The sequence below is a fragment of the Pygoscelis adeliae genome, unplaced genomic scaffold, assembly GCF_000699105.1.
Source record: "Pygoscelis adeliae isolate BGI_AS28 unplaced genomic scaffold, ASM69910v1 Scaffold206, whole genome shotgun sequence".
Lineage (NCBI taxonomy): Eukaryota > Metazoa > Chordata > Aves > Sphenisciformes > Spheniscidae > Pygoscelis > Pygoscelis adeliae.
In genome coordinates, this window is record NW_008825052.1 from 1,464,987 (window position 1) to 1,480,871 (window position 15,885).

At 39.5% G+C, this 15,885-nt stretch overlaps 1 protein-coding gene across 1 annotated transcript; it reads left to right on the plus strand.

The window, feature by feature from the left end:
- The first annotated feature begins 28 nt into the window (after positions 1-28).
- Positions 29-15,575, plus strand: RPF2 (ribosome production factor 2 homolog (S. cerevisiae)). Its single transcript, XM_009326434.1, has 10 exons — positions 29-117; positions 856-988; positions 1,849-1,886; positions 2,611-2,650; positions 5,760-5,841; positions 5,934-6,010; positions 7,204-7,303; positions 12,616-12,718; positions 13,715-13,859; positions 14,220-15,575. Exons 1-10 carry the CDS (start codon positions 29-31, stop codon positions 14,397-14,399), a joined length of 987 nt encoding a protein of 328 aa, XP_009324709.1. The 3' UTR covers positions 14,400-15,575.
- The last annotated feature ends 310 nt before the right edge of the window (positions 15,576-15,885 follow it).

A 15,885-nucleotide genomic window follows, 5' to 3' on the forward strand; every position in this document is an offset into this window, starting at 1 on the left:
GCCGGTCTGGGGAGGGTTGCAAGGGGGGATGGCCGGCGGAGGGAAAAGGCCCACGGAAAACGAGCGGGAAGGAGGGAAACCGGGCGCGGCCGTCTCTTTATCGGTGGCCCTCGCTCAGTCGGTAACTTAAAGGAGCCGCGGGGACCAGCTGGTGTTGGATGTATGTATTTCTGTACGCTCGAAAGAGCTAGCTTCGTCTGTAGTTGGAAGTAGCTGTGTGTGGGTTCTCCTTTGTCCGTTTTTTAAAAGAAAATAAATATAACGCTTCTCGGAGAAGATGCTAAAAACTTTACGTTCATCTAGTGGAGAAAGGTAGTTCTTAAGCCATGTAGTTATTAATTTATATAAGCTCTGTGCCCCTGCTAAGGCTTCAGGTGTACTTCACCTAAATAACGCACGGTACTGCTCTCTGGTTCGTACCGCCAGATACGCCGTACCCGAGCTGTTCTTTTGGATGCCATCGGTGGTCTCTGAGGAGCTTCGTTTTCTTCCCGTATGCGAGTCTCTGACTTGGGGAGGGAGCTGGTGTGAGGGAAGCTTTCAGCCTGTCAGTAGTCTGTGGGAATTCTGATATAGCTTAAGCTGTAAATCAGCAGAAACTGAAAAGCCCAAGACTGTAAAATCACTTTTGCTAGCTTGGGGGGACAGAGAGGAAGAGGAGTGGCAGTCAACCACGTTCGTCTGAGACCGGGCTTCTAGCACTGATCGTAATTCTGCAGGTTGGGATTAGTTTGGGTCGCTGAAACAAGTTATTTGAACGCAGCTTGTTCCAATTCTTGTTTTCTTTTACTGTTTTCTGCGGTGTCGGGTGTTGTTACTAATATTAAGTTTTTAACTGTCAATTTATTGTTACAGAAAGCCTAAAACTAAGAGAGCAAAAAGATTTCTTGAGAAGAGAGAACCCAAACTTAAAGAAAATACAAAAAATGCTATGCTCATAAAAGGAGGAAATGCAAACTTAACAGTGACTGAAGTGCTTAAAGACATTGTAAGTTGCTGGACAGACGTATGCAACCTTTAATTGTACTACCTTTTGTGCTACGCCAAGGGTACCTTCCTTTCTCTTTTTCTTACAGTTTGCATATTGTCCCCCACAAGATCGATTATTTTCATACTCTCTCTGTTCCCCAAATTTCAGATTGACTGGTATGCCAAAGGTGTTATTACGTACCCCTCGAAAGAGATTATTTTTTTCCTGTTTCCTCTTTGCCATAGGTTTTGAGCTTATTCTCTTCACTATTATTTTTTTCCATGGTTGTCTGGTATATAAGGTGAAGTGTTGCAAGTCCATTTGAAAACAAGAGTACAGGATTGGGACTGGATCACACAGCTGAAGTCATGTCCCAGAATCCTGTAAACTGCTTGTGTGTATTGATATGGAGCTTTCAGCCTCTCCCAAAACTTAAACTTAAAATCATGTCTCCTAACTCTTTACCCGAAAATATTATAGCTGTTCCTACACTCTTCTCTCTCCCTGCTTTTTGTCATTTTCTTACCATCTTATGCTGATGATAATGAGGTGGTTGTTCACCCCCTGGTTTTCCTCATGCCACTAGAAGCGGAGATTCCATTACGTGGCTTTGATTTCAGCTGTTTCTCAGTTACTTTGTTGTTTCTTGGTTTCTAGAAATAAGTCCTTCTGCAATTGATTTGGAACCAAGATTAGTACTACTAACTTGAAGAGTATTATTGCGAGCAGGCCTTTTGAAGTGACTTCTTTTCTAGACTGACTTGCACAAACAATTACTCTATTTCACGTGATCGTGTAAGTTGTAGGGTTTTAGAAAAAGCAATGTTGCGTACTTGAATGTATTAGAGATAACACGTGTTTAACTGTGTCTTTTGCAGTATGCTGTGAAGAAGCCTTTTGCTGTACTGTATAAAAAGTAAGTGGTCTCACTTTGACGCCTTTGAGTCTTCTGATGAGACAGCATTTGGTAATTTCAAAGCACGAACAGAGATGCTGGCTGGCATGAGGGCTTGAACAATGGAAAGGGTTGCAGAAGGTGTCTGAGACTCATCGTACATTTCAGTGGAGTGGAAGCAAGCTACATGTGATCAGTGTTGGTGCTGAGCCCAGCTCTGTGCCAAGTGTTACAGAGCAGGATTCAGCAAACTTGAACAGTTGGCTTCTCTGACCCTCATCTGTGCAAACAGCTAGCGAGGTCCTGTGTCCGGTGGGTAGGCTGGAGTTCTTACACCCAAATTCTTATAAATTTGAGTTACAGATTATAATGATAGATACATCTTGCTCAAAACGGGAACCCAGTATCTGTATGGACGTAGTGCAGAGGCATTAATTGTAACAGCTGAATTTAACATTGGATGAACAAGCGAAGGCTTATGAAGTGTCACTGGCGGCAGTCTGGAAGTCAGGCCCCAGGAGACAGGAAACATGGAGGAAAGTACTTAAAATGGCAACTGTGGCACTAAGGAACTCCTGGCAGTATTAATATGGCTTCTGATTTGAACTAAAACCGAACCTCTACTGCTGGAGTTTCCAGTAGAATGCAGAATTTTAGTGTTATCAGAGAACTAATTAGAAGTGCTTATCTAGGCCTGTTCTTTTTTTAATCTTTTTTTTTCCCCCTTTCTTTTTCCTCCTCTCAGGAAAAATATTACTAGGCCTTTTGAGGATCAAACATCATTGGTAAGTGTAAACCATGTCTTCTCTTGTGACGTTTTACAGCCTTAAAGTCGTGAAGAACTTTGTTGGAGGATAATTTGCTATTACTCTGTGAGGAACTAGATGAGAAACAAAGTTTACAGGGAGTCTGGATAGGTTGAAGGTAGGCCTATGTCTAGATTTATGGCGTCGGTAGGCATATTTTTCCTCTGGCTGCAAGACAACTGTTAAGTTGTGAGGACTTTGTCTTTACCTTAAATGCATGTTTCTGTAAACAGACAGGCGAATGTAGGGGTCTGTAACGCTATTATAACAGTGCTTGATATGAAAGGAAGAATAAAGTGTTTTATTTTGGTTTTCTAAAAGTCAGTCCTCTAAAGTGCCATAGCTTATGACCAACGTGTTTTCAATTTGGTGAATTCATAGGTTAAAATAGTTAAATGTAGGGGTCATAGCTTTCTGTGAGTTCCTCGTGTTTGAGTAGGGGAAGAAAGCCCAGCAGAGTACCACAGGCAAACACATGCATCAGCTGTGCAAGTGTGAGATGGTCGCTGAGAGTTCTGTTCCAACATGCAGTCAAGAACTGTCAGAAAAATGCACAATTTCAGTTAAATATGTGTATTTGGCCTGCAAAGAGGTTGCAAAAGTGGCTCTTCAGAGGCTTGGAGGGTACTTTGGAAGGGAGTGTGTGTTTGGAAATACATTTGGTAATATGCCCCTGTCTGGATTTGGTGTTGATTCAGTGCTTTAAGGTCAAGATTATTTATGAGCAGGAAGGCAAAAAATAGAGGGGCTAATCCTAAGATTACATCTTACACATTTGCCCTTCAGTCGAAGCATTACTTTTACTGCTGAAATATGTCTGTCATAAAAGGAAGATATGTATTTCCTTCAACAAAATGAGAGAAAGGAGATAGCGATGTACAGCTGTGGTTTTACAATAAAGACAAAAATTAATTATCCCAAAATAAGTTGTTTGGTTCCCAGTGATCATGATTTGGTAATGTTTGCTCTGTGCCACTGCTGACTCACATAGGGAGATAAGGGTCAGTTTTCCAACACGTGAGGCAGCTGTTGAAATAACTAACTGAAAATGCACACTGAAGTTGGGGGTGCTGTATTAAGTAAATCTGTGTGAAGGAAAAAAAAAAAATTCATGTATACACACCGGGCACAAACGCACTTTCTTGTCTGAAGGTGATTGTGAAAATAAAGGGGAAACATATCTAAGGAATTCTCTGTAAATAAAAAGGGAGAGGAGGGGAGAGATAGCGAAGGATCCTTAATGATCATTAAGGATCCATTTTGAAAAAGTGAAGGCAGCCAATAGTGAGTGCTAGAGGAGTTGCTGAAGTTGTATTGGACAGTGGAGTTAAAGCATTTTTAATGTGTTAGGAACAAAAAATCATTGTGGTTGCAGCATAGATACACCAAGGTAGAAAGTTACTTAATCTGCATTAAATCTGATGCTGAGGTGTCGTAGTATGTGCTTCTGTTCTGTTCTTGGCATAAAGCGCAGTAATGCAGCCATCCCTAAACTATCATCGGTGGAATGGCAAACTTACTGTAGGCAGTGAGGAAAGATTTGCAACATTATTTGCTGGAACTAAACCTCTTACAATCCCATAGCTGGATGACTTGGTTTCACAGTCATATAGGAACTAGCTGATTATTAGCTGACCACTGGTTTAAACTTCTGATAATTTCTGGGAAAACATGGCAGCTAAAATCATTCTGATATTTTAAAAGGGGGTCCTTCAGGGAACTTTAATTCTTGTAACCTCAGAACAATAGGGTTGGGTCATTGAGAACAGTGTCAACAAATAATCAGAGCCTAGAAAGATATGGGAAGTCAAATCAAGTTAGGTTTTTGGTTTTTTTTTTTTAACTTGGTTACAGGCATCTTTTTAAAAGGGCAATTTTGCAATGTATGTGATGTCGCAGTATATGCAGACCACATTTGAGGCATTTGAGTTTGTTGCATCTTTTTAATAAAATATCATACAGCTGTTTGACAATTTACATATATCAACACGCAGTGATTAACAGAGCTGTATGAGCAAGTGTTTCAAGGGGATGGTTCTGTTCTTGATCTGTCTACAGTCAGTATTTTTCAGGGACCTGGTGGCAGAGCTCAGTGCTGAGCTGTGTGATTTGTACGTGCAATTAATCGAGCCTAGGATTGCTCCTGGGGGTATCTCTCCTGAGCTCCCAGAAGGGCAGAGCTGTGACGTCCTCTCTGAGCTGCTGCTGTTGCAGGGGTGGGAGGAGATGAGTGGCTTTTTCTGCTTCATAACTGCTAAGTGTAGGTGTAGAAACTCTGGTACTTCTGGGAAGTACTGGGTAAATAGCGTGTGTGTATATCTAGGAACTATAGTTGATACACAGAAAGAGGGGCTGTCTTGAGAAGCAGCCGTGCATAAAAAGGCTTTGGAGTTGGACGTCCTCAGAAAGAATTGCTTTAATGTTGGCTCTGGACATAACACCATAATAGGTTCTCTATCTACTCCACCTGGAGAAAAGATCTTCTCTATGATAGTCACCACTGGCTTGGTTTTAAGTAGCACCTTATTCTTAAATAATAAATTGACGTGAAGTTGCTCTGTAGTAGGACTCTCGTGCCCAAGTGTGAGAACATTAGATATTTGCAGGTGTTCCCAGGCTTGCTGTGGAGGGAATTAACTGATTGTTCAGAAGCTGTTAGGCAAAGCTAATATGCTGCGTGAAGCTTAGCTGGGTAACTAAAATGAGGCATTACAACTGCAGCCAACTTGCAAATACTTACTCTTCAGGCAAGGAGAAGTGGTTGAAGGTATCTTATGTAAAAACAAATGATGAGGGATTATGAAAAAGGGCATTACAGATAAAAATGGCAAGAAAAAATTACCTGGCTTGATCTTTAAGACTGCAGTGGGAAATAAAAAAAGGAAACGAATTGTTATTTGAACCTTGAATCCAGCTGTCACTTTTAGCTTACGTGGACCTGGACATGCTCAAAACCCTTCTGTTAAGTGCAGTTGCTCTTCTAATTAAGCAGCTCCTAAACTCACGTGTTTGCGACGTATGCCTTCACCAAATATTTTAAACACTACAGACTGGAACTCATGAGTTTTGTTCTTTTCCTCAATTGTAGGAATTTTTTTCCAAGAAATCAGATTGTTCTTTGTTTCTGTTTGGCTCTCATAACAAGAAGCGGCCTAACAACCTGATAATAGGTAATATGTCTCACTTGGGTTTTTATTTGGATGAAAGGACTAGTTTTCAATGAATATTTAAATAGCTGGATTTTCTTTTTTTACTTTCACAGGTCGCATGTTTGACTATCACGTCCTAGACATGATTGAGCTAGGCATTGAGAAGTTTGTATCCCTAAAAGATGTCAAGGTAAGGAATTGCTAATTCGGTATTTCAGTGACATCTACTGGTGGATTTTTTTGGTGCATTGGCTTTTTCTGTGCTCTGAAGGACAGGATTTTTTCAAAAAAGCATTTCATGCCGTATGTGACGATTGCTAATTTGTGTACCCCAGAATGTTGAGGTTTTTTATGCTCTGCTTTTTATTTTATTTTGGTTGTTTTGAGCAAGCTTGCAACTTTCTTTGCAAATTCTTTTTTTAGACTTGGTTTATTCCTAATGTTTTCCTTTTTAATTAGTTACATTTACAAAATTCCTTAGTCAGGTTCTGCTCATGGTAGGTTCCTATATAAACTGGTGTAGGCTTTGAAAACTGAAATCCCTCTTCTCAAATTATAGCTAAAAGGGGTCACTCTGCTGACTGAGATGATTCTGAAACTTTCTTTAGCTTTCAGTAGCACGTAAATGCCAGTTTTCAGGGAACCATACTTAATTCAGACGGGCAGCTAACATCTTGATTATTTAAACCGAGAGAATATTCACCTGTGTTAGGCTCATTTTGGCAACACTAAAACATATTTCATATGTGTGTACTTTTGTATCAAGCAGTTAATACACTGCGAAAATAAGGGATTTTTATGGTCCTTATTCTCATCACAGTGTATAAATTGGCAGGACAGTCTAGAGGGATAGTGAAGAAGTTACGGTTTATAAAGGTGAATCTTCCCCTTGAAGTCAGATTGTAGTGTGTATCTTCATCACACTGTTTATAGCAGGGAAGCTGTAGTTAAGTAAATGTATTTGTTGGCCAGAATTTTAATTCGGTGATTGACTAAACTATTCTTTTAGCCTTTTTCATGTATTCTCCAGTGTCAGAAGTACAATAGACTTGTCTGCCTCTAATTTTAATTTTTTTATTAGTAGTTGCAGTCAAATTCACTCGTTTTCACCGAAAGGTGTTATCTTATACATTTTATAGTAAAGAATCTCTCTTTTTTTAATCCACCACAAAGACTAATACAATTCACCCTTTTAAAAACAAAGTCCTTCCATACGCATACAGTGGTGTTCAATGAAAAAAAATGTGTCTATTCTGTCCATATTGATTGCAGGTCACAACAATTTTTCATTCGATGTTGAATGGCTAACCACCTATTAAGGCAATAATATGTTTCCTGACACGGCCTGAATTTTTATTCTGTTTTAAAATTCTTATTCCGCAGAACAGTAAATGTCCTGAAGGAACAAAACCTATGCTGATATTTGCTGGTGACATGTTTGATGTAAATGAAGAATACAGAAGACTGAAGAGCCTTCTTATTGGTCAGTATTTTGATTATTTGAGCAGTAGGAGTGCATAAATCTGCAGTAATATGATCTGTTGGGAAATGTTGGTTTGTCAATAAACGTTTGCTTATGCTCAGCACAGAAAGAAAACAGGAACAGGCACTTGTAAGTTTCATGTCACATGAAATTAAAGTTAACTAATCATCATGACTTTTGGGGGGGGGGGAAGAGTAGCCTCTCAGACTCTGAAGTTGAAACTTGGTGTTCACTAAAATTCATTACTTTGATTGTGGGAAAATTCTGGCATTTTTCAAAAAGTCTTTACCTTGTAATTGTACTGGATCGTCACTTTTCTAACCAAATAATATTTTTGAAGCATCTAATTTGAAATCAGTGGATTAAGTTCAGAAAGTGGGATATTTTTGCTTACAAAAAAGTCAGATCAGTATAATTGAGCTTGTGTTTTTATAATGAAAGCATTTTCTGTTGGAATGTTGACCAATTCTAACAAAAGTGCCATTGATTAGAGTACTTGGGAAGAACACGTGCAGTAAAAATCAGCTGTAGAGAATAGCTGTGTCATAACTTCAAGGCAGGCTTGGAGCTTAGTAAACAAACTGACATAAGGTTTTTTACTCTCTCAAGGTTGGAGGCTCTGGAAGATAAAGCATATTGTGGGTTTTTTTCTGGGGAACTACAAAAACGGATTATGCTTCTCTTAGGGTAGCTTTTTGGGGCGTAGAAGTCATATGGTACTGTATCTCTTGACACTTAAAAAATGTGTCTTGCTTGCTAGAACTAGATCTAGTAAGTAGGGCGGTGTGTGTTTTCTTTTTAATAGGTTTCCTAAAAGTAGATTACTTTTTTTTTTAAGCTCTGGTAAAATACTGAAGGTGGCCCAATAAAAACAGTCTTGTTCTTTCAGTTCCATTCTTGGGTTGTACCAATTCATAATCTTACAGCTTTGCAAGATCTCCCTTTCATATAAAATAAATGTTGGTTGGGCTCTTTTTTCTAGGCAAACAGATACACGATTGTTCTTTAGAAACAGACCTTAAAAATGAGATTTTTTTCCCCTTAGTATTATAATCCCTGAAAGGAAGATGTTTTATCTGGAATGAGACTGAAAAGGGAGCAGGAGAGGAGAAAATCTGCATCCTCTCAATGCAGCTGACTGGTTCTTGGGGATAGATGAAAGACTAGTAACTGTGCTTATAAACCTTTAAAGGTGGGTGAATATTGAATACGAAGATAAGTGAGTTTTAATACCGCATGTTTGTGTCGCTCTAAATGAATATTTACACTGCAGGAAGCAGGTGCATTATTTTCTGAAGTGTATCTTGTTCAGGCATCTGCACAATGTTGGTGATTGGCATCCAGGTGTGCTCATGCACCCCATGATCAAATAGCTTGATAGCTTAAATGGAAGACATGCACCGTTAGATAGTTGCCAAATAACTAACTAGTCTTTCCTGTCCTATTTCTTTTGGTGTTCGTCTGTCCTTTCTCCTCTCCTGTTTATTTGCCTTTAATGACTCTGCAGTCAAATGTACTCAAATGGACACCCAATCTTTCACCCAGTACCTTGAATGTACTCCAGGTCTTAATGTTCTGCTGACTTCTATGAAACACCTAGATGCAAAACAGTAGACAAAGGAAAAGGTTAAGGATTGCAAAGGCTTGAAGGTATCACTAACCAATTCAAATCGTTTGGGTAATAATTTGACCTGCTTCAAAACTGCCCTTAACTGGTAGGGAAGAACTGATTCTTTCTGTTCCTGCAAAAGATAGTGCTTTTAAGCTGCCACTCTGTTGCTAAGAAAGATAGAGAAATGTCTTTATAACAACAGCAAATATTTTGTTACTACAGCAGTATTCTTGGGATCCCAGAGGGAATATTAGATAGCTAACAGCTTCTTGCTGCCAAAGCAATGTGATGCTGGTGAACAACCAAGCTTTCATTGGCTTTTGTGGTATCAAAAGGGTTTATGCATGTTTGGAATATCATCTTACAGCAGTTTCTTGCTAAAATTAAAGGCAAGGGTGAATTGTTGTCTTCATGGTAACCAAACCCTATAGTCCGCTTAGATTGTGAAGTGGAAGAAGTTATTTAGGAGAAATAAATGGCAGCTGCGTTTTTCTTTAGAGACCTGGAAGACAAAGACATCCCAACAGCAAATATTTTGTTACTACAGCAGTATTCTTGGGATCCCAGAGGGAATATTAGATAGCTAACAGCTTCTTGCTGCCAAAGCAACCAAAGCAATGTGATGCTGGTGAACAACCAAGCTTTCATTGGCTTTTGTGGTATCAAAAGGGTTTATGCATGTTTGGAATATCATCTTACAGCAGTTTCTTGCTAAAATTAAAGGCAAGGGTGAATTGTTGTCTTCATGGTAACCAAACCCTATAGTCCGCTTAGATTGTGAAGTGGAAGAAGTTATTTAGGAGAAATAAATGGCAGCTGCGTTTTTCTTTAGAGACCTGGAAGACAAAGACATCCCATTTTCTCTTTTGGTTTTCATTGCCTACTGATGTGGTAGTGTAGGAATTAATTTACAATGTAAGTCCTTGGAATGCAGTTCATGAAATTCTGATAACTTTTTATGCTTGTATTTATAAAATGTTTCCTCTTTTACAACACTGCCTGCTTGCTAGTTCTGTTATTGCACACCCGTTTCATCTTGAAAATGGCTAGGCACTACGTGACCTGCTTATACACTTTCTCAAATGTTGGTTTTCAGGAGACCTCTACAATTTTAGATTGACCATCAGCTTGTTCTTCATACAGCCTTCCTCACACAGACTTTTTTGAGTGTCTCAAAAGAGTTGTGGTTTCCTTCTGGCCAGGAAAGGGGATGGCTGGGAAATGCCTGGGATAGAGTTTGAACTCTGCTAATGCTAACCGTAGCTACATAGGTTACAGTGTTACCAGCTTTTGAATAGGCATTGATACAAAAAGAAGTGTATAGACTTGTGCTCCAAAATAATTTAGGAATTTAATCTGGAAATTGAAAGGTCCTGTGAAGCTCTCTGCAGGACAAAGTAAATTAGAAGTTCTGGAAACACGTTGAGGACAAGGGGGAGAAAGAACGACAAATGGAAAGAAAGGAGAAAGCAAGTCTCTAGTCCAACCAAAGCAGGAGTTGTAAATTAAGAGTACATTAAAAAACCTTCAGCTCTCTGGGTGTACTGAAGTGTAAGGTTTCTGCAGTTGTTTAGCATTGCCAGGAAACAGAAATTCCTGGCCACCTGCATTTGTTGGAAGAGATCATCCTGTGGGTAAAAAGATGTATGATGCCACAGGAAAATACGAAAGGGAGATGGATGTTGCCAATAAAACCACTGTAAATGTAAGCTTGTGTACCCGCAGAGAACTAGTCAAAGGGAAAATATATGCCCGAAGCGAACAAAATATTTAATTTGCAACTTTTCCTCTAACTGCAAGCTCAACCCACAAGAGGAGGAGAGAGAGTGTTTAATTGACCAAGGAAACTTCCTGGCTAGACTCCAGCTGGTATCTGCCAGCAAGACTTTGTTTTGGATGTCACTCCAGTGCTGATACTCTTGAAAAAGGTAGTGGAGGAAAAGACAACTACTCAAGGGATCTGAAAATGGGACAGAAAACGGAAAAGACTGATGTGTTTTGCATCTGTTAGCAGTTCTCCTATGTTTCAGCATTGCCCTGTCATATTTATTAGCACACCTTGTTCCCTCAGTCAAGGTCACATTCTTTCTCCACCCTCTGCATATGTTGGACAGATTGCTGTGCTTATTGCAAGCTCTCTGATTGTACAGGGGTTTTTTTTATAGCCTGATATAAGAACCTCACTAGAGACAGCTCATTTTGTATTTAACCTGTATTTTAGTGTTCTCTTTGCAAACTAAGCAAGTATTTTAAGTGTCTTATTTTTATAGTTGTTTTGCTTATTAAATAGAGAAAACATTAATTGTAATGACGAATACCGCTTTACCTAAAGGACAGAAGTACTTTGTTGCGGGGGAGGTATGAAAGAAACGATGTATCTAAACTTTTTCCCTAAGTCAGTGAGAGAAAATGTTGGTAAGAGTAGACAAGATACAATTTTGATCTGTTTTGTACTGGTTTTGATCCTTCTTTCTACTCATCCAAATCTGGCTCTGATGAAGAATCTTAAGTATCAGTTTGTTGAATGATGTCTTCAAACAGATACCTGAACTAATGGCTTCTCTGTATTCATCGATGTTTAGCCGAGCATGAACTGGCCTAAACACAAAATAAGATACATTTCATTTTTCTGACTTTAAAGCTGAATATTAAGAAGAATAGACAATGCAATTATCCCAATTAGCTTAATAAAACTAAGTTACTGCTCTGAAAGTATATTTGCTCTTCTCCATGCACTTATTTTTAGGTAGCGTGTGCATTGCTACCCAAGTATCTCTGGGAAGTCACTGTGTTCCTGTCAGGATTTCTACACGTTTGGTTTCACCAGTGCGGGAGCTAACACCTGTAATGTTAAGTTTCTCTCCCATGTTTTGGCAGGGCTGCAGTTTTAAGTAGTGGCTATTGTGTGAGATTCCCACTAAACATACGGATTCGGCTCGTCTAGCTCCATCCCATGTATAGCCTTGCTTCGTTAGATGCAGTAAAAATATCTATATAGGCAAGGAGTTCACATCAGTGATGTGATGCGGGTCCCTTATGAAATAAACGGATTTGTTATACTGTCCTTGTTTCGGCTGGGTAGAGTTAATTTTCCTCCTAGTAGCTGGTGCAGTGCTGTGTTTTGGATTTAGCAAGAGAATAACGTTGATAACGCACTGATGTTTTAGTTGTTGCTAAGCAGTGTTTATACTAAGTCGAGGACTTTTCAGCTTCCCATGCTCTGCCAGCGAGGCGGTGCACAAGAAGCTGGGGGGGGGGCACAGCCAGGACAGCTGACCCAAACTGGCCAAAGGGACATTCCATACCATGTGACGTCATGCTCAGTACATAAACTGGGGGGAGTTGGGTGGGGGGCGGCAATCGCTGCTTTGGGACTGACTGGGTGTCAGTTGGCACATAGTGAGCGGTTGCATCGCTTGTTTTTGCTGGGTTTTGTTCCTCTCTCTCTTTTGTTGTTTTCCTTTTTATCATCATCGTTATTATTATTATGATTTCAATTATTAAACTGTTCTTATCTCAACCCATGAGTTTTCTTACTTTTGCCCTTCCGATTCTCTCCCCCATGCCACTGGGGGGGGAGAGGGTGAGCGAGCTGTGGTACTTGGTTGCTGACTGGGGTTAAACCATGACACATAGTCATCTGTTGGTTTGGTTTTCAGCCAAGAAACCTGGCATTTATTCTTTTCAAATATTCTTTCAGATTTCTTCAGAGGTCCTAGTGTGCCCAGTATTCGTCTGGCTGGTTTAGAGTATGTTTTGCATTTCACAGCTGTAGATGGGAAAATTTACATGCGAAGCTATAAGTGAGTATGTGTTTTACCTATTTGTTTGCTTTTTGGTACACTTGTCAACTTTTCCCCAAATTTAGCCCGTAGTTGTGTAATTGAACCGGCTTGAGCAATAGTTTGCCGCATTTAAAACATGTAATGCGTAGAGGTGTTCCTGCATAACACAGAGTAACTTGTACGGCAGAAGGAAAACGCTTAAGCCCTAAACGTGCTGCTTCCTTCCTTGTTGAGCTCCCCCTTCTAGCTAGGAGGATTGCTCTTTCGTATGGTTGGATTAGTAAGGTGGTGTGAGTTAACTCGGTGAATTCAAAGTGCAGTCTTGGACTTCAGAGATTTAGTCCGTTCTCAGGCTGATTTCTAGGACTCTCCTCACTTAGGTGTCTGTCAGAGAACGACAGGTGGTAGGCTGCAGCCAGTCATACACAAGGGAAAACAGGAACAGGCAGGACAAGACAATCTTTCCTGCTGCATTGGTGTTCACCCTCACAGTTCATGGCCTTGCCTTAGCAGGCTGTGAGCATTCATAGCTTGCGTTCCACGTGCTTTTGATTTCTCTTATAACAAAATCACTTTTATCAGTCTCATTCTTCAAAACAAACAAACGCAAAACTTTCTTGGTTAGTGCTCAGATTATTTTGCCGCAAACGATAGTAAATATTTTTCATGTCTATTAATACCCAGGGCACTATTTTGAATTTGAGGAGTGATATGGCTTTCGGGGTACTGGGACTGAGTTTTAACAGTAATACTGATAATACTAGTCTAATTTTAAAAAGTAAAAACAGAAAGTTACCTTAGCCAGGTTATATTTTGGGTGTGTTCAAATTGTGATGGAACAGATTTAATATATTGCGAAGTGTTATTGCCAGGCGTCTTTCTCAATAATAGAGTTAGCAGTAGCAATTGTTTTTAATAGTCTTTTGAACTACAGGATTGAACCTGCCCTTTAGGAGGACGGATAAATCTTTATCACAGAGGAAAATGTTGATTTTACTTGTTTTTCCCTTCTAGGGTGCTTCTGAAGAAATCTGGCTGTAAAATACCAAGAATTGAACTGGAAGAGATGGGACCTTCATTAGATCTGGTTATGAGGAGGACACATTTAGCTTCGGACGACCTTTATAAGCTGTCTTTAAAACAACCAAAAGCCCTGAAGGTACGTACCTTGGAAAGTATATTACTTCCAGATCTATATGTGAAGAAGAGCAGAAGCTGAAGTATTAATTATTGTATAATCGACCAAAGCTTACTTTTATATAGGCCAACTGATATTTCTGGGGCCATAGCACTTTTGTGGCGATCAGCTGGCATACAAACTCTCCTCTGGTAGCACATAAGAGCAGAACAAATCTTAATCGCTAAGCTCCAAACAATGTATGCGGCCTTGCTTTTAGGCACTTGATTTGGTAGTTTAATTACTGGTGAACATGGTGATGGTAAGGCCAGATATCTGGCTTCTCACTGGAGCTCCTGGCACTCTCTACTCAGAAATACTAATCATCATCTTCCCTTACAGCCTAAGAAGAAAAAGAATATCTCCCATGATGTGTTCGGTACAACTTATGGTCGAATCCACATGCAGAAGCAAGATCTTGGTAAACTGCAGACACGAAAAATGAAAGGGTTAAAAAAGAGGCCAGCAGAGAAGTCAGCTGAAGATGGTGGGGTTAGTCCCAAAAAGTCAAAATCAGCTTGATAGTCTGGAACAGCTTTGAAAACTCTTTGTACCTTCAAATTTAGTATGTATATTGTAATATAAATGTGTCAGACATAAAAGATTCAGCTGCTGTTAGCTTTAGTTTTATAAAAAAAATCTTTTTAATGATTTGTCATTTTAAAGGGAACATGGGGGTATTGAGCTTTAACATGGAACTTGGGTATTTAAAATACAAAATGTGATAAAACTTGCTTAGTTTTCCGAAGCTGAGTATTTATTATCTTGGTGTTAGCAAACATATGCTAGTCAAGCAGGTGACTCATTTCCCGAACAGTTTTATGGCTATTATGTTGGGAACCCTTGATCAGTCAACTCATCTTAAATTCTGTGCCGGACCAGAGTAGCGTATATGCATAACATACGCAGCACAACTTCTCTGTTCGTTTATTGTTTATGTATTTCAGGTTTTGCACAACTCAATAAACTATAAACCATTTTCTAAAGTGTGAACTCACAACATGTGTCTGATGCCAGACTGCTTTTAACTATTGCACCAAGTCCTACTTTAATCGCTCCTGATTCTGCAAGTGTGAGGTGTTTTTACTGTGTTCATCACCATGGCAGCAAAGTGCCTGATGTTTGCTTTAGGCATAAATGAAACCTTTACAGTTTGAATTTCAATCATTGCTGCTTGATTTGTGCCCAGAATCAAAGTATGTGAAGCAACTTTGAAAGGTACAAGTCTTTTCTTCTTACCCTGCTTTCCTCCTAAGTTTGTGCTCGTGAGTTAGTGAAGACTCAATTAAAGGCTTGGGTAAAGGGGATGAGCGTTTAAGACCTTAGTGGGACTCTGGTGTGGTCTATGTTTTGGAACATACTGAAAAACCCTGCTTTTTTTCTTCTGCTTGTCTGTTTGGAAGCTATTACTCTGCCCTTGAGCATAATTATGATAAAAGTGTACAGGCTTTATCAACACAGCAAGCTTGCTCATCCTAGTTAGGTTTTTATCTTTTCTTGTTAGTTTTCTCAGTGTAATCAGCTGAAGTGTCACGTTAGAAACAGGCGGTTTGTTATTTGTACTTGTCTTCTGCATCCTGAATTGGAAGCAGTTGGGCAGCTTTGCTCTCCTTATGTGAGAGCTGAGCCGTAACTGCGGCTGTGCAAATGCCACACATGATGTTCTTGCTGTGCTGGTTTGATGAAACGTGTAGTGTGGAAAAGAAAGGGCTTTAAGTTTGGGATCTTTTTGAGGGCACAAACATATTTATCTTCAATGTATTACCTGATTTTTTTTTTTTATCATTACACAAAATAAATTGCATGGCTCTCTAAATCCTTTTCTCCGATCTATAACCGTGTGTTTGAGAAACTGATAATTCCATAAGCTACTTCAACTTTGTGTTTCCCACCATACCTTTCTGAAATATAAATCACTACGCTTTTGACTGAAAGCCGTGTTTGGTAATAGCTGTAGAAGAATTGTACTAATGGGCATGCTGTCTTTTGCGAACTTGCAGTCAAACTT